This window comes from Sander lucioperca, chromosome 17, assembly GCF_008315115.2.
Source record: "Sander lucioperca isolate FBNREF2018 chromosome 17, SLUC_FBN_1.2, whole genome shotgun sequence".
NCBI lineage: Eukaryota > Metazoa > Chordata > Actinopteri > Perciformes > Percidae > Sander > Sander lucioperca.
In genome coordinates this window covers 14,724,990-14,748,002 of record NC_050189.1, presented here as the reverse complement: position 1 = coordinate 14,748,002, position 23,013 = coordinate 14,724,990, and the positions used below count along the sequence as shown (strand labels likewise).

Below are 23,013 nucleotides of genomic sequence, written 5' to 3'. Positions count from 1 at the left end.
TAAGTGGGTCCTATAAGGACACACATGTCAATTTCACTCTGTTCCACTGGCAGACAGTTGGTGGAAGTGATGCATAAAGAAGTGCCAACAAAGGCATTGTAGTAGAAAACTACACGCTAGCTGATTTAAATGTTCAAAACTCAACAACGCAAATGTTTTTTGAGGAAGGAAATGCATCCAACACATTTGTCAAGGAACCAGATTACACACGCATTTCTAAATATGACCTTGCACAACAGCAAATTCTCGCAATATCACGAGATCATGCGAGAATCACAGGATCACAAGTGAAACCAATTGTGTCCGAACAGCAGCGGACTGAACCAATCAGCGTCCAGCGAGGAGCTACTGGTAGCTATGGGCTTGGTTTAGGTGTGTGTGACGGCCGCGACTATGGTTCGTTCAAAACAACAATGGTTGATGTGATAGACAGATGGTTCATCCAATCACCTGAAACAAACAGTTTTCAATGACGGCTTCTCAGATGGTTTTGTGTAAACAAGCAATCTGGCTCGTCAGGTTAATCTAAATCTAAATAATCTATCATTTGCCCCATACTGGGCTGCCTTTTTCTTGCTTCAAGCTCGGGTCCTCTACCATATATAGACACATATTGAAGATAGGGCTGGGCAATAATTCAATATGATAATTTATTAAGTCTTTCAATGGAAACATATCGTGATGAAATCATATATCAAAATATCTGATATATCTGAATATGACAGTCTAAATTGATAATAACAAGCACATACTAACTCAATTTTCTCAGAAAATGTGTTGTGAAATATTTTGAGGGAATATCATTTGAAGAATTGCAAATTTGTTTTAACATCACAATATTTTGTGCATGCATGTAAACATAGTCAGTATATAGGTGGGGAAAAAATATTTATTTTTTCTCTATAATTAGGGGTCCAAGCCCGAGGGGGCATGGGAACCGCGTAATGCAAGGCAACGCGGTTCACATCTCCAGCAGAGCTGTGGAACCCTATTGTTTTTCTACTGATTTTCCATTATTATTCTTCTCCGCCTAAAACTCCGACTACAGCCTAAACCGTACATGGTGGGGGGTTGCCGTTTTCAGGACTGGTCCGAAACTGCAAGGACCTCAGGCGCAAAAATTGACCCACTTCCACCACTAGGTGGCGCTATAGCAGAAAAAACGCGTTTGGCCATATAACTCCCACAACGTACACCGTACATTCAAAAACCATATATCCACGCGTTCCCTGCATCCAACTGAATCATGTTATATAGCCCACACCCATTTCCGCCTAGACTTTTATGCGTGAAAAATCGCGATTTATCAAAAACCTACTTTTTCGATCTCCTCCTAGACCGTGCGACCGATCTGCACGAAACTTGGACCGTAGCATCTCCAGACCAACCTGACAAAAAATTAATGAAAAGAATTTTTATAGGATAAAAATTGTGCATATTACACACAAACAAATTTGTGTAGCTAACTATTAAAACACCAAACTTTAGATTCTTGTTTGACATGACCCTCTGGAGGTCCTCCACGCGTTTTACAAAAATTGGTCACTAGGGGGCGCTACAAGTACAAAAAGTTTATATCTCATGAACGGCTCATCCGATTTTTACAAAACTTGACGGGTACCATCTAGGGACACTCCTGAGGTCATCTCTAGAGTGGGTTACTGAGGGGTCAAAGTGGGCATGGCCTATGGGACCCAAGTCTAGATTCACCACTTACACTAATGTGAACAACTTTAAATTTACAGGGTAGATAGACAATGGGTCATGGACCACACCTATCAAAAAATACACACGTGGACCACTAGGTGGCGCTATAATGTTTTTTTGCCTTTAACTCCCACATTACACATCGCACATTAGAAATCCTTACATCCACGTGTTCCTTGAATCAAGCTGAATCACATGATATAGGTCACGCCCATTTTTGCTTAAAATCTTTTTCGCAATATCGCGCAATGCGCAAAACCAACTTTTTCGAACTTGTCCTAGGCCGTGCGACGGATCAGCTCGAAACCTGGTAGGTAGCATCTCCAGATGGACCTGACCAAAAGTTACTCAAGGAATTTTGCTACGTTAAAGTATGCACATTTGACGATCAAACAAATTTTCATAGCTAGCTACCACACACGTATCATATCATATCTCGGCCAAATTAAATGTTATTAGCAAGGAACTTGAGATCATTGTTCAACATGGCACTATGATGCTCTGTACCAAATTTGGCGACGATCGGCCTTTAGGGGATGCTATAAGCAACGTTTATTTTTTTTGGCCAATAACTCAATGCATTTAAATGGGAAATTTGCATATGCAATATCTCTACCACAGTAAAAGCAATCACCACGAAACTTTTTTGCTCGTTCGGCATGCGGCTCTGAGGCTCTGTACCAAATTTGGCGAAGATCGGCCATTAGGGGGCGCTATAATCAACGTAGACATGTTTTGGCAACTCAATCACTGTTTTGGTTTTTGCTTTTGCGTGCTCCCCTAGTTTTCTACAATAAACAAACTTCTTAACCCACCTGACAAATTTTCTACAACCTTCACAGTGGACAAATGCAACTCTTTTCTCTCACTTTTTCAATCAAAAATCAACACCATTCATAGGCGCCGATACTGTGGATGCTCCGGAGTTCGAGCACCCACGGAAAATACTGAGCACCCACGTGTGCCAGACTGCCAGTAGGCTACATTCATTTAAAAGTAAACATTGCAGTTGGTGCTAAGTGGAGCATCTGTCATAGTGTGATTGGTTATGTCAGTGACATTGATTCTTAATTTCCCACGAAGCTGATCGCGGTTACGTGTCAGTTAAACTTTTCATCTCCAATGCTATCTGTATCTGTGAGAAGTGGCGCTGTCCTGAGATGAAACCTACTTTACGGCTTAATTATCGAGTTAATAGGCGTATGTGTTCGCGTCAGCTGCTGTCCATTTCCTAAGGTTCTGAAATGCAAACCATTTTTGACTACTTTTTTTCAAAGGGCGTGCGCCTGTGAGCACCCACGGAGGAAAACATAAATCAGCCCCTATGACACCATTTACAACAACCTGACCACCTCCCCTGCTCCTTCAACCACCACACCTGCCTCCCCTCTCCACCCTCTCAGTCACTCTCTCATTTCTCTCTGCTGTCCCCTGTGGTCAGGGGGGTTAAGAAGTTTGTTTATTGTAGAGAATTGTTAAAGGTAGTCTGTGTATGCATGGAGATGAACTGTTAACCACTACATTTGCAACAGCAATGTACCGCAGACGTCGCGGCTCACACCGTACCGCAGACCTTGCGGATCAAACCTCTCGATATTCACCAATGTTTGCCCCCCCATGTAATGCTTTAGGTCCCGCTTTGGCGTAGCTCCCTGGGTCATCGGGGGCGAGTGGCACAGCTTCCCGGGGCGTCGGGGGCGACTGGCATCAGAGGCTTGGACCCCGTCATAACTGCTTGCAGTTCTAGTTTCACTTGAAACTGTTTACCACATTATTGATGATTATTTATCTAAAATCTCATTGTTAAAAATATTTTGTGAGAGCACCAATTGTCAACCCTACAATATCATCGCAATATCGATATCAATGTATTTGGTCAAAAATATTGTGATATCTGATTTTCTCCATATGGCCCAGCACTAATTGAAGTAAATATATTGTACAGAATACATTTCTTCAAATAGATTTAAAGTAGACAGCAATTTAAAGACAGAAAATTCAATTCAAAATGAAGTAAAGATTACTTCAACTACTGCAGTATAGATTTCATCCACCGTCATTACCCTGTCCGAGCACTCTTGGCTGACCGGAGCTTCCCTAAAGCATGTGTTTGAGTATGCCAGTTCCTATTAGAAAGGTCCATTACTTCATGCTTTGTTTGAAGTGAGAGGCCTCTGTGATGACTGCTTTATCTTGCCATGCTGAGAGCAGAAGCCCACTGGGAGAGCCAAGCTTTCAAGTTTAACATCCCTCGCTCCGAGTAGAAGGCATGGCTCGAATTCCGCTTAACTGACAGCTAAATTGCTCTCCAGTCAACATAAAGCAATAGATCAAGAGCTGCAGCAGCAAGATAAGAGATGCTTCCTAATTCAAAGCAGCTGGAAAGTAAAGATGATTCACACCTCAGTGGGAATTCCAAGATGTGCTCCGATAAGAAAATGTGCCCCTGACCCGTTTCATTGTTCTGATATTCCTGTGTTGTTGTGCTGCCAAGGCGCTCTGGTTTCAGTAATGATTGTTAGAAATGCACATAGAAAAACCAGGTGGTCTGTTATGCGCAGCTGCCAAGCCAAAATGTGATTTAACAGTAAAGTGATCTCTGTGTGTGATAACAGGATCTAGCAGAAGGGCTTACTGTACCATCAAAACATTTCGCTTTTTTTGCAAAGGAAAACATGTCAGCTTTGCTTCTTTGAAAGTAAAGAGGAGATTGGAATCACTGATGCCATCTCCACAACAAAGCTACACTGTAAATAAATTAAATCCTGTAAAAATATTATTTTAGATATAAAAGACAGTAATTTTCCATAATTAAAATACTGTTTGTAGCTTTAATCTTGTGCATTCTTTTGGCTTCTCAATGTTTAATAAAGGATATTTACACCTGTTAAAACTAATTTTCTCTATTCACTATGTATTCACAGTATCAAACTTGAATTTAACAGTTTAATCTATTAAATTATATATATATATATATATATATATATATATATATATATATATATAAGGGCTGTCAAAATAACGCGTTAATTTCGATTAATTAATCTGAGAAAAAATAACGCGTTAAAAAAAATAACGCAGATTAATCCATTCCATATTGACGTTTGACCCGGAGCCGTTCTAGCCACCATTCGACTGTAAAATGAAGGAGGGAGACGAGAATGTGCTGCCTGGATCATTAATTGGAACATTTACTTGTAAAAATCTTCTTCCTGCCAACCCTGGCTACCGAAATCTGGTGCCACTGCACTTCTCTCTGGTGCTCTGAAGACGATACAGGCAACACAAACACCGCTGCATGTGACGCTAGTTAACACTATACTCGACAGCACCTAAAGTTAGCCTACCGCTAGCTAGTAGCTGGATTAAACACGGTTACAATGCTGACAGCTAACGCTGAACGGTGTAAAGTTTGACTGTGTTTTACTGTAGAGGACTGTGACTCAACAGCGGGATGTAACAATCTGCAGCTGCTGAGCTGCTGTCGGAAAAACAACACAGACGGTGCGTTCAATGAAACTGGTAAACTACAGCTTCGTAGTGCATTTGAAGTTATTGTAAATGTCCTTGGTGGTTGTTTTTGTCATTCAACAGCAATTTACTAGTGAAATAAGTTATTGTTATACATTATTATTAAATCATTTAATTTTGACCATATGGCCTTAGCAATAAACAAGCCGTTCTTTAATGTCACCAACTGTTGTTTAGTACCCTTTGTTTTCTTTTCTTTTTTTACTTATACTGTATATATATTTGTGAAGTTATGATACATTTGTGAATGTATTTTAACAGTCTTTTTATGTGAAAAGAAATTAATTTTCTTTAAAAAAAAAATGAAAAAGGTATGGTTATTCACAGTTACAGGTTTTTCATGTTCTTTTACCATAGACATGTTCAATTCAGTCTATTGTATTTTTTTTATGTTTTTGTGTTCAAGAAAAAATAGGTAAAATAATTTTTTTAAACTAAAATTACAGTTTGATTGCAGTTTGTTTTTAAAGTATACTGTATATTGTAGCTCAATGTCATTTGTATTGACATGGCTGTCATGGTCCCTCTGCTATCAGTTGATGTAAAGTGAGTCTGGCTAACATTAGAGGGCAACATTGGCCCATAGTGAACATGGTAAATCCCCTTGTGTAACACGCAGTGAGCCAGGTTATAATCCTTTCACAAACGGTTTGCTGGATTGAGTTTGTAAAGTACCTGAGATTTCTGGAGGGATCCTGTATTCATATAGCGCTTTTCTAGTCTTAATGACTACTCAAAGCGCTTTAACTAAGGAACCATTCACCATTCACACACATTCATACACAGTGATGGGAGTAACGCGTTACAAAAGTAACACAATTACAGTAATGTTTTCCTTTTTGCTGTAACGCAGTAATATAATGCATTACTAATAAAACGTCAGTAATATTATACCTGTTACAATCTCAGTAACACGAGTTACAGTGCATTTCACCTGACATTTAGTGGCATTTGTTTTTTTAAGAATTCAGCAACACCACCAAACATTTCGGCACAGAGAAAAAAAGTCTGCGAGTGTTATTTACTGTTGCTGGATTCGGTGGTTGAAATGACTGCAGAGACAGATACATTTGCGACATGGACATTATTTTCAGGTGTTATTAAGCTGCGTTGAAGCGAGGTCTCCCGTCACTGTTCCCGTGGTCAGAGCCAAAACCAGAGACGGTGGGCTAGGGACATCTGTGTCCTGTCAGTGTTCCCGTGGTCGGAGCCAGAACCAGAGACGGTGGGCTAGGGACATCTGTGTGCTGTCAGTGTTCCCGTGGTCGGAGCCAGAACCAGAGACGGTGGGCTAGGGACATCTGTGTCCCGTCCGTCTTCCCGTGGTCAGAGCCAGAACCAGAGACGGTGGGCTAGGGACATCTGTGTCCTGTCAGTGTTCCCGTGGTCGGAGCCAGAACCAGAGACTGTGGGCTAGGGACATCTGTGTCCTGTCAGTGTTCCCGTGGTCGGAGCCAGAACCAAAGACGGTGGGCTAGGGACATCTGTGTCCTGTCAGTGTTCCCGTGGTCGGAGCCAGAACCAGAAACTGTGGGCTAGGGACATCTGTGTCCTGTCAGTGTTCCCGTGGTCGGAGCCAGAACCAGAGACGGTGGGCTAGGGACATCTGTGTCCCGTCAGTGTTCCCGTGGTCAGAGCCAGAACCAGAGACGGTGGGCTAGGGACATCTGTGTCCCGTCAGTGTTCCCGTGGTCGGAGCCAGAACCAGAGACGGTGGGCTAGGGACATCTGTGTCCTGTCAGTGTTCCCGTGGTCAGAGCCAGAACCAGAGACGGTAGGCTAGGGACATCTGTGTCCCGTCAGTGCCGACAGCAATGTGCCCAAGCAACTGACAGATAACATGTCAGTAATTAATGTTTAGTCTTGCTACACGTCATTACATTTTTATCAGCAGTGGAAAATAACTATACCGTAGGCTACTTCCATTCAATTGTAAGGTGCTTTTAATTGAGTATTTTCATTTTCTCCTACTTATTAGGCTACTTCTAGTCCACCACAATTCAGAGTCAAGTAGGCTATTGTACGATTTGCTTAACCATTTATTTTATAGCTTTAGTTACTTTGCAGACTCAGATTAATAATACAAAACAATATGAATAAATTAGTGGATAAAGATGAGACTTTGTTGATCCCATGGTGAAATTCACAAGCTACCTGCCAAGTCATACTTCCACTTTTATTTTGGTGAAAGTAACTCAAAAGTAACACAAAAGTAGTGTAAAGCATTACAATTCAGAGACAGATGGACAGATATAACTAATTACTCTCAAATGACAGTAACTAGTAATCAATAATGTATTACATTTTGGAAGTAACTTGACCATACAGCATACACTTGTTCATACACTGTGGCCTGCTCATCAGATAAACATTCACACACATTCACACTCTGATGGAGCAGCATCGGGAGCAATTCAGGATTCAGTGTCTTGCCCAAGGACACTTTGACATGGGACTGTAGGGCCAGGGATCGAATCACCAACCTTCTGATTGGTAGGTGACCCCTCTACCACCTGAGCCACAGCCGCCCCCTGTACTGTGGAGAGACGTATGTAATGTACTTATGGAGTCATAGCATATATACATAATATGGTTATTTGCTTGACAGTTAGTTGTATATTATGTTGTTATTTATTGTATTGAATATTGTGTATGTATATTATTTCTTAAAAAAAAATTGTATATGGAGGTGGTGATAGCAAGTGGGGGGGTCAGACGGGGAGGTGGTGTGCTCATGTTGTGAGTTTTATGTTTTTACTATTATTACTCACAATTTGCACCACTGTACATACTGTATAGTTATTTATTCTGTATTACCATAGCCATAGTCATAACCTGTTCATAGCCTGTACATACCTGTAGTAATATACACATATCTGTATATTTATATATCATTTCATACATTGCACTCTGTATATACTGTAGCATATGTTATGATGCTAACTACATTTCGTTGCTATGTACTTGTAACGTGCAATGACAATAACGTTGAATATAATCTAATCTCATTTTATGTGTGTATTTTTTTTTTTAAATAAGAAAAACATTGTTACTCTCCTTGACAAGAGAAAGGTTTAAGCCTCGTCTTCAGTGTGTGTCTCTTTCACTTTCTTGCATGTCTAGATAAGAGGTTGTTCCTCGTTAACCTCTTTTAAACCTCTGCTTCCTTTTTCCGCTGCTGTCCCTGAAGGAAACCAGCATCTGTATTTATAGATGCCTCTTCCTCCACACACAAACACTTGTGACACCTTTGAAAGGCCAGCGCTGTTTGGGCTGTTATGCCTCTTCAGAGCTGCATTAATAGAAGACAGCATCCACTGCTGCACGAGCCAGTTTGCTTTACACAGCTGCCACAGATAGCCATGTTCGTGTCATCTCTTTGCTATCACTGGGTGAATATATACAATAATAGCTTGTGGGTAATAATGATTTTAAGAATGTCACATATGCATGTGTGTGAATGTGTTGTGCTGTCGTTTAAATAGGATTTCACCGATTTTATTAGGGCTGCAGCTAACGATTATTTTCATTGTCATTTATTCTGTTGATTATTATCTCGACTAATCCATTAGTTGGTTGGTCTATAAAATGTCAGAAAATTGTAAAAACAAAAAATGTGGATCAGTGTTTCCCAAAAAGCCCAAGATGACGTCCTCAAATGTCTTGTTTTGTCCACAACTCAAAGATATTCAGTTTACTGTCCCAGAGGAGAGAAGACGCTAGAAAATAAAAGCTGGAATCAGAGAATTGTGACTGAAGATTTTGAAGAAATTACTCAAACTGATTAATCGATTATCAAAACAGTTGGCGATTCATTTAATAGTCGACAACTAGTGGTGGAAGAAGTATTGAGATCCTTTAATTAAATAAAAGTACTCTTTTACAAGTAACATTCCCTCATTGAAAATGTTACTTAAGTAAAAGTATGTAAGTATCAATAGGAAAATGTATTTAAAGTATTATAAGTAAAAGTACTAAATGCAGAAAAAAATCCTCACATTTTAGAAACAGGAAACGATCCAAACAGTTGTGTGTTTAATGGTCTGATCATTTCAGTTAGACTTATATAATGTTGGGTAGTTTCATTTATAATAAAACATTGTTTTGTGTGCAGAAATATTAACATGTAAAGTAACTAGTAACTAAAGCTGTAACAGATGAATGTAGTGGAGTAAAAAGTAGAATATTTCTCTCTGAAATGTAGCGGAGTAGAAGTAGAAAGTGACATGAACAGAAAAGACTCAAGTAAAGTACAAGTACCTCAACATTTGGTACTGAAGTACAGTAATGGAGTAAATCAACTTAGTTACATTCCACCACTGTTGACAACTAATCAAATAATCAATTCATCTTTGCAGCTCTAGCCTTTAATAGACAGATGTGGGATCAAATAGCATTCAGAAATGCATCCATAAAGACAGCATGTTGCAGATATGTCTTCCTCTTTTCATGTTAATGAGCGACAGCTGCCTGCACCTCGTGGGAAGGCAATATGTTTGGCAGGGCCAATGAAGTGTCTCGGCACACCACTGACAGGCAAAGTGTCCACCCGCTGAGACATCTTGTTGTACCTGCTGTGTGCAGGTCACAGCACTCCCTCCCGCTGCAGTCTCTCTCCACCGCTGCTCGCTTGCTTCCTGTTTTTCATCTTCCTGGCACGTGACAGACCATCTACTCTTCTTGCTGATCCTAGGAAATGTGCGTAGAAGCTTCCTGTGTCAAGACACCTGCTGTAAATATTGTGACAAACAACGTAACAAAGTGCTCTCCCAAACTCTTGACCCCCCTCAGTGCGGGTCGTGACCGCAGCTGTAATTTCCAAACGGGGAGAAGTGGTTTGCCTCCATTGGCATACTGTCAGAGTGATCAACATTTAGCACAAATAGATTTCAAACCCAGGGAGTACGTGAATTAAGCACAGAGCTCAGAGGTCTCAGCGGCGGTGCGGCAAACCAAATGAAGATCAATATCGTGATCTGTAAGTTCCCGACCCAGGACACATCGCTCGGCTGAAAGGATGCTTATTTCCACCATCAAATGGGATTATTCACAAGATAAAGCATGCGGTCACAGAACATCTCTCGTCTCTTACAGGAGGTAGATAAAATTTTGTTAGCACTTCAGGTGATAATCAAGATGTCAGTGTAATTAATCTGCCAGACGTTTGTCATCATGGTTTCTTGACACTGTTCCAACAGACATACTGAAGTTCTTTTGTCTTATGCTGCGTTGAAACATACATCACTTTACTTTAACCCCTATTTAGCATTAATAAGCACCATGAAACATTTGGCCTTTTGGCCTTTATTTGACAGGACAGCTTAGACATGAAAGGGGAGAGAAAGGGGGAATGACATGCAGCAAAGGGCCACAGGTCGGAACCGAACCCGCGGCTGCTGTGGCAAGGACTGTGCCCTCTCTACGTGGGGCGCAAGCTCTACCAGGTGCGCTACCCAGGCGCCCTGATATACAGACATTTGTGTTTATTAATAGTAATTGTCAACTATTCTAACTTCTCCTATGAAGATACAATTTACATAAGGGTGTCACGATTTTGATTTTAATTCGAAATCGACCGAAATTAAGTCACAATCTCGAACTTCGAATTAAAAAATGTAAAAAACTATTACATTTTAAAATTAATTGCCACTCATTTTGACAATCGATTAATCGGTTTGAGTCATCTTTTATGTAAAAAAAAGAAATACTCTGATTCCAGCTTCTGGAACAGGAAACTGAAGATCTTTGAGTTGTGGACAAAACAAGACATTTGAGGATGTCATCTTGGAAAACACTGAGTGACGTGTTTCACCATTTTCTGACATTTTATGGACCAAACAACTAATAAACAAACAATTAATCGAGAAAATAACTTTATTTTCTATTATATTTTATTATTTTCTAAATTAATCGACAATGAAAATAATCGTCAGCTGCATCCCTAAAGCCCCTAGTAATCAATGTGACATCATGTGGTGCTAACTTACCCAGGATCCTCAGCTGAGTCACAGCCCCATGGAGACCAAAGAACATCCAGAGTGGGCGGGAGTTGTCCACACACACCTGCATGCCCACATTGGTGCCGTTGTGGCTGAGGAGCACCTCCCCCTCCGGGTTGACCAAGAAGCCCAGGATGTCGCTGCTCTGGAGAGGCGTTGGCACCCGACACACCGCCCAGAACTCCTTCCTGTCCACCAGAGCCTCGGGGTTGTAGGGCAGGTCGCTGGGGCGCAGCACGGCCGGGTCGCAGGACGTCACGCCATAGGACAGCGAGCCCGAGCGCGCCGGGCTGGACTTGGTGACCTTGATGAAGACGGTCTCTCCGGTGCGCAGGGGCCGGTTGGTGAAGACCAGGGTGCGTTCCTCTCGCGTGTGCTCGGATCGCGCCACCGTCTGCTCGTCCAGCGTCTTGATGTGGGCGCCGCGAAGCTGGTGGAAGTGCAGGTCGCTCTCCAGGGCCGACGGCAGCAGAGAGGACTGCTGCGAGTTAAGGGAGTTCTGAGGAATGGGGCAGGTGGAGGACGGGGAGGCGGAGGCCAGTTGGAGGGTGTGGCGGTGGGAGTGAGTGTGGGCGTTGCGTCCCTCCTCCTGCTGCAGGTTGAGGTCACACAGGCTGACAGACAGGCGGGAGTCGTCAGCTTCGCGGCGGAAAGAGGATGAGCGCCCTGTGGTGAAGGAGCGCGGGCGGAGGCAGTCGGGAGGAACAATCTCACTGTCTGGATAGAGAGGGGAGAGAAGAGCAAGTGGGACAGAGAACAGCGGTTAATAGTGGTCTTACTGTGTTTTGCCTTGATTAGCAATTTGCTGGAGGCGTGTGGAGATGAAGCGTGCAGTCAGCAGAATCCCAACTGGGAGCATACAGTTCTGAGAAGAGCTGAATCTGCAGCCAGTCTGACAACAAGATAATGATAAAAAAGAGAGAGATTTAACTTCACAAGTTGCACAAGTTGAATGCATATGTAGGGTAGTTCTAATTACTCAGCACTGCCGCAAATGAGAGTGTCAGTAAGTGTGTTTAAAGATAAAGAAAATTAAAGTAAAGTCGGTCGCTCCTATATCTGCACAGAGCTGAATCATCTACAGTAGCTTTGGACAAGAAAACGCTGCATGGTGTCAATTAACAAAGAACAAATGACTTCCTGAAACAAAATGTAATACATGCGTGTCTGTGAGTGTATGGGTGTGTGTTAGTTGCCTTCCTTGCAATTCATAGCACAGTATCACTCTACAGCGAGCCATTTATGTCAGCCAATACATGTCTCTAAGGCCGGTTACACACTGGCTGGGCGGCGTGAGCGTGGCGTTTCTGTTGTGTGTCAGCTGCGTGGCGGCTGCGTGGCGGCTGCGTGGCGTTTTCTGTCTTTACACACCAGAAACGTGTCTGACGCGGTGCTGCTGCTAGCCTTGTCTGTACACATGTATGTTTCCCATTGATAAAATGAAAAACCATGTTAAACATAAATATAGACTGATTTGATTACAGCAAAGATGTCGGCAGTACTGACGGCAAAATAGGCTACAAAATATTTTGTTCTGTATTGACAGGTGCAATATTAGAAAATGGATTTTTTTCTTTTTATTACATTTATATCTGCATTTATATTAAAACCTAGATAATTTCAAACATCAACATGTCATTTATTAATATGTATTTGTGTCTAAATGACATAAACATACTTTCCTATTCTATTTTGCCTGGAAACGCTTCCAACGCGCTTGCGTGTCGCATGAAAAATAGCCGCTGGTTCTATTTCTAGCATGCACACGTTTTCGGCGCGGCTGAGACGTGCGTGTCACGCAGGCAGTGTGTAAGCTCTAACCTGTTACCATTGGAGCCAAAATATAAACGGACACGCCACGCGGCTAACACGCTCGCGCGACGCATCCATTGTGTAACCGGCCTAACACAGTGGCGAAAGGTAGTTACGATGGGGCCCAGTGCACAGTAGTTACACACACACATGCGCGCGTGCGCACACACACACACACACACACACACACACACACACACACACACACACACACACACACACACACACACACACACACACACACACACACACCATTAGGTGTTTGACTTGCAGATGTGCAGATTTTTTTACGCATAAACTAGCTAACGTATACCATATCATCACTTCACATGATCAAATAGTGACTTGACATTGGACAACATCACAGTCATATTACCCAGCAATCCTCATTGCATAGCTGCTTATGAAACAAATACCAAAGAAAACAAGAAATGATTAATTTCAGGGGAGCAACATTGTCATCTTTTAGCAAATACTGCCATTTTGAATTCAAAATAGGTCGTTTGTGTGATTTTTTGTGTCGATCCAAAGAGTTGGTTTTTTTGTTTTTCAAGTGCCCTGAACTAATGTCCTCCTTACATATGTAGCAGTAACGTAATTACATTAATTATTGGGTGAGTTCTCCCCTATATCCTAATGCTAAAATCAACTGTTAATCCACATTTTAAAGCTGATATTTATGAAAATGCTTCCTGGGGCATCTTCGTCACCTTTTTCACAGATGAGTTTTCACCGCTACATTTAATTAAATCGTGTTATATAGTTTATTTATAGCTTTTGTAGTTCATGTAGATTAAGCATATGAGTTTGCTTTAGATTGCTACTGACCATTTTAAAAAGAAAAATGAAAACCATGATCGAGATGGGTTTGCCTTTCCGAGGGCCGACGTATGGTAAATGGCATCGCTTTTTATTTAATGTAAGTTCTTTGAACACAGGCGCATTTCAATCTGCAATCTGAATCACTCGCAAGTCACTCTCACTCCCTGCCCAACACATTGTTGGAGGGCCTGCTCTGTCTATACCCCCCTCAACCCACCCCACTGGCCCCATTGCAACTGCACTGCCTGCACTGTCTATATTTACGCCCATGGTCTAACAGCAAGAGTAGACACAAATACACAGACACACACACACACACACACACACACACACACACACACACAAATGACTCCACCTCCGATAAGCTGCCCTCAGGTTGCTCACAGTCTCATCCTACGCCTCGACACGGCTGCTCAAAATAACACCTCTAAATGTGCGCTCCCTCTCAGTCCTGCTTCCTGCCTCAGGGCCTGGTGGCAGGGGTAAAATTAGTAATCTTTTTTTTTGGGGGGGGAGGGTCTGTCTGGGTTTGTGTGGGAGTTATGCACATGTGTATGTAGACAGAGGAAACCCTGGTCTGCTCTGGGCCCCTCTATCTGACCAGGACCTGAGAGCCTGACTCCAGATAAAGCTCTAAGTCTCAATTACCACACACACACACACACACACACACACACACACACACACACACACACACACACACACACACAACTAACTGTAAACTGTAGAAGTGAAAACAGAGCAGCCACACCTCTCATGGTGCCCTCCCACAGCTGAAGGGGACAAAGTCAAAGGAAGGTAGATCTGTGACAGCCCTAAAGAAAGCAGACGTTCTACTGGCTGAAACAGGAACACTTTGACCCAACCCTACAGACAATCCTTTCAGAATCCAACATCCAAGTCCACATCTTAACTAAAAACCACATCTCTGAAGTTAACCTAAAGCCCTGTTCTGACCTGGTATAAAAATCTGATCTGAGTGATCGGATCACAAGTGGACAGCTCTAAGCACTGGCGTAAACTAGGGGTGCACGATGTATCGACTCAATATTGTTTTTGCAATATCAATATTGAAAATCTAGCAGTGTGTTTTGTGATTAATTTAGAGCCTGCATATTTCATTGGCCAGTTGCCCTGTCACATGTGCACACTTGGACAGCGTGAGTGAGGAGGGAGATAGACAGCGAAAGAAGCGAAAAGACAGAAAGAGACAGAGTGTGTGGAGCGAAAGGAAAGAAGAGACAGAAAAGTAAGAACATGAGTGTGGCTCAGGGAGACGATGAAATTATGGAGATTGAAGAGGAAATGTTAGTAGCCAAAAATAATGCTTCCTCGCCAGCATGGAAGTACTTTGGCTTTAAGCCAACAGATGTTTCTCAAGCTAATGCACTATGCAAATGTGCTGTATGGTGGTAAGAGGCAATACAACCAAACTCTTTTCTCACCTCAAAAACCACCACAAGACACTGTACGATGAGTGGATAGTAATTTCCCGAAAAAAATGGTTCTTTATTTATTCAGGTTGTACGGTCAGTTTAAATAAACCCTTGTGTTGTACAAAAACATGTTTTGATATTCTATTGATCTATTTTGATGTTTTCCCATACATTTTGTGTTTTTATATATGTTTAAGTATATCAAAATGAATATCGATATCGCAATATTCATGCTCAATATCGCAATATCACATTTTGTCAATATCGTGCACCCTTAGTGTAAACACACCCAGGACGCTTTGAGATCCGACCACTCAGACCACATTCGGAGGTGCTCGGGGCTACAGTGTGTACGTGGGTGTGTCCTCAGCCACATTAAGGACCGCCTGCTCAACTGTGAGTGGAACTACGTACTCATTTAAGGTATTTCTTATGTCACAGAAACCACTGAGATGAATTGTGCATTTTGGATATTATTGTACTGTGGTGATGTGTCGCTGTTTTGTTCCTGTGCTGGCTGCTCTTAAAGCCCCGGACCGCTGGAGCTCTCTGCAGCACTGTTGCCTGGAAAAGGCAGCCGCCGGTAGACAATAACATTATTTTAAGTTTCATAAAACGTCCCCAAATTTACCAATATGTAGGACATTACTACAGACATTTCTGTTCTTACGTTGTTTCATTTTGTTATTTATGAGTCATTGTCAGATCTTCGCCATAGCGCTATGTCAGCGCTGGAATAAGCCAGCGAGCCAGAGTGTTGAAAGCAGAGGCTGTAACACTTTTGTTTTTCTTATAAATTCTTCTCAATAAAAGTCCCCCATTATTTTGTTATATAAAAGCTTTCATTATGAAGAAGAAAAATCAGGAGGAGCAGTAACTTAAGACCATGAAAGGTAAAAAATAAGCAGATATTGAAACTAAACTTTATACCACAGAGATTCAGTTAGAAGCTACAAACGTACTGAGAGCTGAACACACTGAGACTTGAAAAAAAAAAAAGTGTCTTTCTCTCCAGCACAGGTCCCGGCGACCGCCGGTAGACATCCCTATGTCGGCACACAGACAGATTGTGGGCAGTGCATTTTCATTAACGTTAGTCATTGCACGTTTTTAATGCATGATTTATTTGAGAGGAACAACTGACATTTATACACACCCTCATGCACATCCAGCCTTAAACAACGAAAATGATGTAATGTTTATTTGCATGTAGAGCAGGGAAGTGAGATCTGATCAGTAGTAGTAGTAGGGCTGGGTATCGCTCCAAAAATTCTGATACCTGTACAGACAATACCAGTTCCTGACCGATACCAATTTTATAAAATCCATTTAAACAAAAATAAATTACATTACGACACATCTTTTTTTAAAATCTTTTAGCTCCAACTACGTGAGCCCCATCTCTGTGTAACGTAGAGTTTTTCGTGCGTGTCTCTACGATGTGTAATGTTAGACAGCCAATCACAAACATGATCAGATCTTGGTAGAAACATGCTGCGTGCTTTTTGGCTCACTGATCCAGATGAGATTTACTCGTTAGGTATTGAATGACGAGGCATTTTTCAATACCCAATACTAAGGAGGCAATTTGGTCTGTGCCTGAAAAAATCGCAATCAGGAGCCAGCCATACTCAGGACGCATTTGGAGACACATTCTACTGCCAGGTGGGAACACATGTACGTAGAGCTGTCCACTTGTGATCGGATCACTCAGGACAGATGTTAAAACCAGGTCAGAACTCTCCCTTAGAGTATACGTGCCTTAGTCAACAAAGACAGCGGCTGACATCACGTATCCTGCTGCAAATGTGTTAAACTGAAGTGGAGATGACAGCGATCTTCTCAGTGTTTGATCCCCTTTCCAGTGACATGTCTGGTTTTCTATATCATCATGAAATGCTGTCTGATGAGCCCCTTGCACGCTGTAAAGCTGCGATTGGTATCTATCGCCACTCGCTCAAAGTCATGTCAGGCGTCAATTAATGTTAGCTGCTAACCCAGAGCTTTACGATGCTCTGTGATTAATGTTTCATGGAGCCGAGGGCCTGTAATTGTGCTAATTGATTTTTCAGTGAGGAAATAAAATGGAGAGGACAGTGCCTTTGGTGCACAGGGCAGCTCCCAGAGACTGCTTATCAACCATTAAACACCTCTCTGCTCAGAAGTGTGCAGCAGTTAACTGTGTGTCCCAGAGGCCAGCTGAAGATGACTAGCACGCCAGCTCGGATTTCATCTACTATTTCCTCTGCTATCGATCCCCTGATGGCCTCGCAGCCTCCATGAAAACCCACGCCACAACTAAGAGCAGTGTTGGAATGTAACAAAGTACAAATACTTCGTTAGTGTACTTGACTATTTGGGAATAGTTGGAATTGTTGGGCTTTTGTAAAATACAGTGTGGTCTAGACCTACTCTATTGGTAAAGAATCCTGAGATAACTGTTGTTATGATTTGATACTATAAATAAAATTGAATTGAATTAGAATTATCGCGTATCTCTACTTTATTTGTATTTTATATTCCTGGAAACTTTTACTTTTAATCCACTACATTTCCTAAATAAAATGCATACTTTTACTCCGATACATTTCCGCTAAGCATCATTGCTACTCGTTACTACAAAATAAAATCAGAAAGAAAGCAGGTTTGGTGAACCATTGCTCCTAGATTAAAAGTTAATGCACGCTCCATTCCAGTTGGCGACGTGATGCCTGTTTGCTGCCAAGCGCCAAAACCATCGGCCAAAACTAAAGAAGAAGAGGAAGCATAATAACCAATAGCATCATGGAAGCACCTGCTGCCAATGCAACAGACGATGACCCCACACACACGACAGTGGTGAACAGGGCGGTGAAGATAACGTTACAAACCTGTAGCCATATTAATATCATAAATATCAGATACTTTAAGAATTTTTAACTTCTACCAAAGTAATTTTATGGTAAGATACTTACTAGACTAAGAGGACATGATGTGGAAATGAACAGAGCCTGACGTATGGCTGTTGAATTGTAATTGAACAGCTCAATCTGCCATGTAGTCCATTTCCTGATTGTATGGATGGATTTCTTCAGACAGAGAGCCATTTGCTGAATGGAGGCCTTTAATGAAGTAATGAAACCCTAATGGGGCTCAGGCTCTCTGATGACTAGGGAAGGCCTCTCCTGTGGCCATGGACAGAGGGGCAGCTATGCAAACTGCTCAACCACAAAGCGATTGTGATGCCCGATCCGGCGTCCGCCCACTCGCTCCGAGTTATTGGGGGATTTGAATGACATCACCAAATAAAATTGATGTGTGTCTCTTTCAAAGCTGGCCATTTCTCTGCTGCCCATCATCTGGCTCCATCCTAAATTGGATTACGATGAGACAGACTTTGTTGCAAGACCTCTGGGACACGCGGGAGTACCGGAGCTGCTGAGAGGATGATGACATGTCTCGGGGGATAACAGCAGATGGAAGAGAGAGCAGAGAGAGGTAAAGCCACGGAGGGAGGGAGGGATGGCTGCCTGTGACAATGCTGGATTTATGTTGAAAGGAGTCGGGCCCAGGCTTCCAAACAGGCACAAATCATCTCTCTCTCTCTGTCTCTCTCTCTCTCTCTGTGTCTCTCTCTCTTTCTCTCTCTCTCTCTCTCTCTCTCTCTGTCTCTCTCTCTGTCTCTCTCTCTGTCTCTCTCTCTCTCTGTCTCTGTCTCTCTCTGTCTCTCTCTGTCTCTCTCTGTCTCTCTCTCTCTCTGTCTCTCTCTCTCTCTCTCTCTCTCTCTCTCTCTCTCTCTCTCTCTCTCTCCGTGTGTGTCACTCCTGCTCTAACCCAACCGCAGAATGTGTGAACACAAACTCGCACACACAGTAAATTGATTCCTTTCAAAAAACATGTCTTTTATCAGTCATTTTCAAAAAACTTCTCAGAGGGGTTTATGTTCCTTTTTATATCCTCTCCGTTTTCCTCTCACTTGCTCACTTTTCAAAGAGTAGTCATTTCAAACCCATATTGGATCGCCATTTATTCTTCTTTTTGCTTTTTTTTATTCATCAAAAGCTGTGTGCTGCTAATGCTTGTTGTTAGCATGGAGGACAGAAAGAGGAATGAAAGGATGGTAGATCATTTACCATGCATTTGAAAGAGCTTGTGTGTGTGTGTGTGTGTGTGTGTGTGTGTGTGTGTGTGTGTGTGTGTGTGTGTGTGTGCACTCATATGTGTGTGTATCCATGTTTGTGACCTCACCAGCTGCTGCCCACTAATCATGGTGCACCTGCGTTTTTAGCTACATACAATCCCTTTGTCCTATTGGTCCCTTTCAAATCCACCACTCACAGATGAACTCTGCCATTGGCCAAGGCCAGAATTTTGTACTTTGAAAGCAGCATTAAACAGTGTGTTGTGTTTGTGTATGTCTGTGTGTGTGTGTGTGTGTGTGTGTGTGTGTGTGTGTGTGTGTGTGTGTGTGTGTTGTGTGTATGAGTGTGTTCACTACTCTCTCATGTAGGAGGGCATTGTAATGGGGACATGGACGATGCAGCTGTTGACACTGTGTGTCTGAAGGGGTTGGTGAAGGGAGGATCACCTGGGCCCAGTTTTTCAAAAGTAATCCAACAGAATTATCCTGATCCCATCAGAAGAGTGGATTCAGTGGTGATTTTTCAAACCAAATAAAATCAGTGTTTTTTTTTAAGTGAATGATCACAAAATCAATGTTTACTGATACATTTCTTCATATTTGAAGCATATATGAAGCATGTCACATCTAATGAGATATGGTAAACAAAAAGACAAAAAAACATAACAAAATAAGGAATGTAAAATGTTTCTGTTTATTAAAATTAAAACAATGTCTATTTGTGGCCACTGGTATGTTGCCTACCTGTAGTTCTCTGCTGAGCCAGCAGGCTACACTGTTGGCTCCATTCAAGGCTCTGGTCAACAGGATTTGGTCCATCCTGAAATTTGGTATTTGGATCACATTGATCCAATCCAATGTTCCTTTAAAATACTGGCATAAAAGTAAGATGGATCAGGTGATCTTGGATAGCAAAACATGGGATTTCCAAATCCGGATCAATTTGATCCAGATACATTTTTTTGAAAAATGGGCCCAGATTCTTGAATTTTAAACCAAATCTAGCACTAGTCGGACTGTGAATTCATGCAGGGGAGCGTGAGAGTTATGGGTCAGCTCTCTGATTGGACTTATTCAAAATTAAAAACCCATGTGGATTGCCATTTTTTTGCTCCTGGTTTCTCCTTGGGAGTGTTTTTTATTTGAATAATTATGCACCTGTTGGGCTAATCCATCTCAAACATATGGGAGGGAGAAATGGCAGCGTGTCTATTTTGGCCCCGCACAGGCATTGGCTCACGCTGTAAATGTTTTTGATTAAGGGAATAGCTGCAAAGCAGGTTAGCTAATGCTGTGCATGGGGAGGTGGATGGAGGCAGAGGCTGGCTTAGTAGGGGGTTTACTCACGCACACAATCTCTATCTCACAAGGCCTATCTTTATCCATAGTCTCTGGAGGGTTTCATCTGATGTCAGAAAAGGTGAAAATAAAGAGCTGGATCTAGGAAGATAAAATGAAAAAGGGAGAAAAATAGGAGAGGAGAAGAAACAAGAAAAGGAGAGGAAACAAAGAGAGAAGAGGAGGTGTAAAGGGAAGTGTTTGGATATAAGAAGGCAGAGGGTAGATATGGATATCCAGAGAGATTTTGCACTGACCACATAGAACACAGTCAGAGTCAGGGAGACAGCACAGGGAGAAAGAGGCAGCGTATAGCTCTGTGACCGGCCTCGGGATTAAGAAACGGGGCTGATATATAAAATATAAATATTAGGGCTGTCAAAATAACGTTAAAAAAATTAACGCAGATTAATTCATTCCATATTGAGGTTTGACCCGGAGCCATTCTAGCCACCATTGGACTGTAAAATGAAGGAGGGAGACGAGAATGTGCTGCCTGGATCATTAACTGGAACATTTACTGTAAAAATCTTCTTCCTGCCAACCCTGGCTACCGAAATATGGAGCCACTGATATGTCTGCTCTTCTCTCTGGTGCTCTGAAACAGACGATACAGGCAACACAAACACCGCTGCACGGGACGCTAGTTAACCCTATACTCAACAGCAGCTAACGTTAGCCTACCGCTAGCTAGTTAACACTATACTCAACAGCAGCTAACGTTAGCCTACCACTAGCTAGTAGCTGGATTAAACACGGTTAAAATGCTGACAGCTAACTCTAAACGGTGTAAAGTTTGACTGTGTTTTCCTGTAGAGGATTCAACACCGGGATGTAACAATCTGCAGCTGCCGACGTCGGAAAAACACGGACGGTGCATTCAATGAAACTGGTAAACTACAGCCTCGTGGTGCATTTGAAGTTATTGTTAAATGGCCTTTTCCCATCTTGTGGTTGTTTTTGTCGTTCAACAGCAATTTACTAGTGAAATAAGTTATTGTTATAGTTATTACATCATTATTAAATCATTTAATTTTGACCATATGGCCTTAGCAATAAACAAGTTCTTTAATGTCGCCAACTGTTGTTTAGTACCTTTCTTTTTTTTCTTTTTTTTTTTTAACTTTATTAAAAAGTATCGGTTCAGGCACCATTAATTATGTATGCGATTAATTTAGATTAATTAATCACAGAGTATGTAATTAATTAGATTAAATTTTTTAATCGATTGACAGCCCTAATAAATATGCTAAGAGAGAGAGGGGGGTGGGGGGTAGTAGAAAAGAGAGATGGAGTCAGAGGGGTCTTTGTACTACATGTTTGGGATGTTCTTTATTGCCTGGCGTTGGCCCAATCCTGTCCCTGATCGGCCTGGGCAGCTTTGAACACAGGGCTTTTGGAAAGAGCAGCAGGCTCCCGGGGCGACACATGGCCATAACAAAGAGCCAGGCAAAATGCCCAGCAAGTCACAAAAGCCCTGTCCCTTAAGTCATGGGCAGAATTCAGCATGTGCCATCTCGTCTCTGCCAATCAGCATGCCAGGACCTTAGCGTTAATAACCTCCATCTCTAGGTTCTTACATTAAAGCCCCCCTGTTTTATCCCTGTGCTCATGCACAGGGGAAGGCTGATATGAGGTTAATTATTTATTACTGGGAGAAGACTGACACCCTCCACACATGCATGGCCACCCCTTTGCTATCATTTATAGAAAATGTCACAATGGATCTAGTGACTAGGGCTGGGTTAAAATAATCAATTTTCCAATTAAAATGTATTCTTGTTTGCGTGATCCAATATCAATTAATAAAATGCGGAAGTCAATCTTTTAATGAATGCATTTTGCCATATATGTATAAGGGCATCTTGTGACACACAGGGCTTTCAAGCGGGTGACCCGGAAGAAGAAGGGTGTTTGTGTACCGGGAGTACTACAAACCCCAATTCCAATGATGTTGGGATGTTGTGTCAAATGTAAATAAAATTATTTGCTAATCCTTTTTAACCTAAAGTTATTTGAATACACTACAAAGACAAGATATTTAATGTTCAAACTGAAAAAAGAAAAAATATTGTTTTTTTCAAATATTCACTTAAGTGGAAAATAAGTTAATAGGACAATTGTCCAGCTTGTATTTACCTTCACTAAAGTGCTCGTTTTGCCGCTGACAGACTCAGACTAATATTCTAAGTGTCTGACAACATTATGGAAAGGATTTCTAAGGAGGTCGACCTTTCTGTTAAAGAGT

The 23,013-nt window shown here is 41.9% G+C and overlaps 1 protein-coding gene across 2 annotated transcripts in view; it reads right to left on the bottom strand.

Moving 5' to 3' along the window:
* Positions 1–23,013, bottom strand: part of neurl1aa (neuralized E3 ubiquitin protein ligase 1Aa) — a 114,524-nt gene that overhangs the window by 27,490 nt on the left and 64,021 nt on the right. Inside the window, exons 4-5 of one of the 2 annotated variants that reach the window (XM_035993811.1) lie at positions 11,226–11,954; positions 9,583–9,951 (exon numbers count right to left, since the gene is read on the bottom strand). In XM_035993811.1, the coding sequence (XP_035849704.1) occupies positions 9,824–9,951; positions 11,226–11,954 (857 nt within the window). In that variant the 3' untranslated portion in view covers positions 9,583–9,823. Of the gene's footprint in view, positions 1–9,582; positions 9,952–11,225; positions 11,955–23,013 lie in introns of those variants that run through there. The other variant, XM_031323450.2, reaches the window with a different exon arrangement.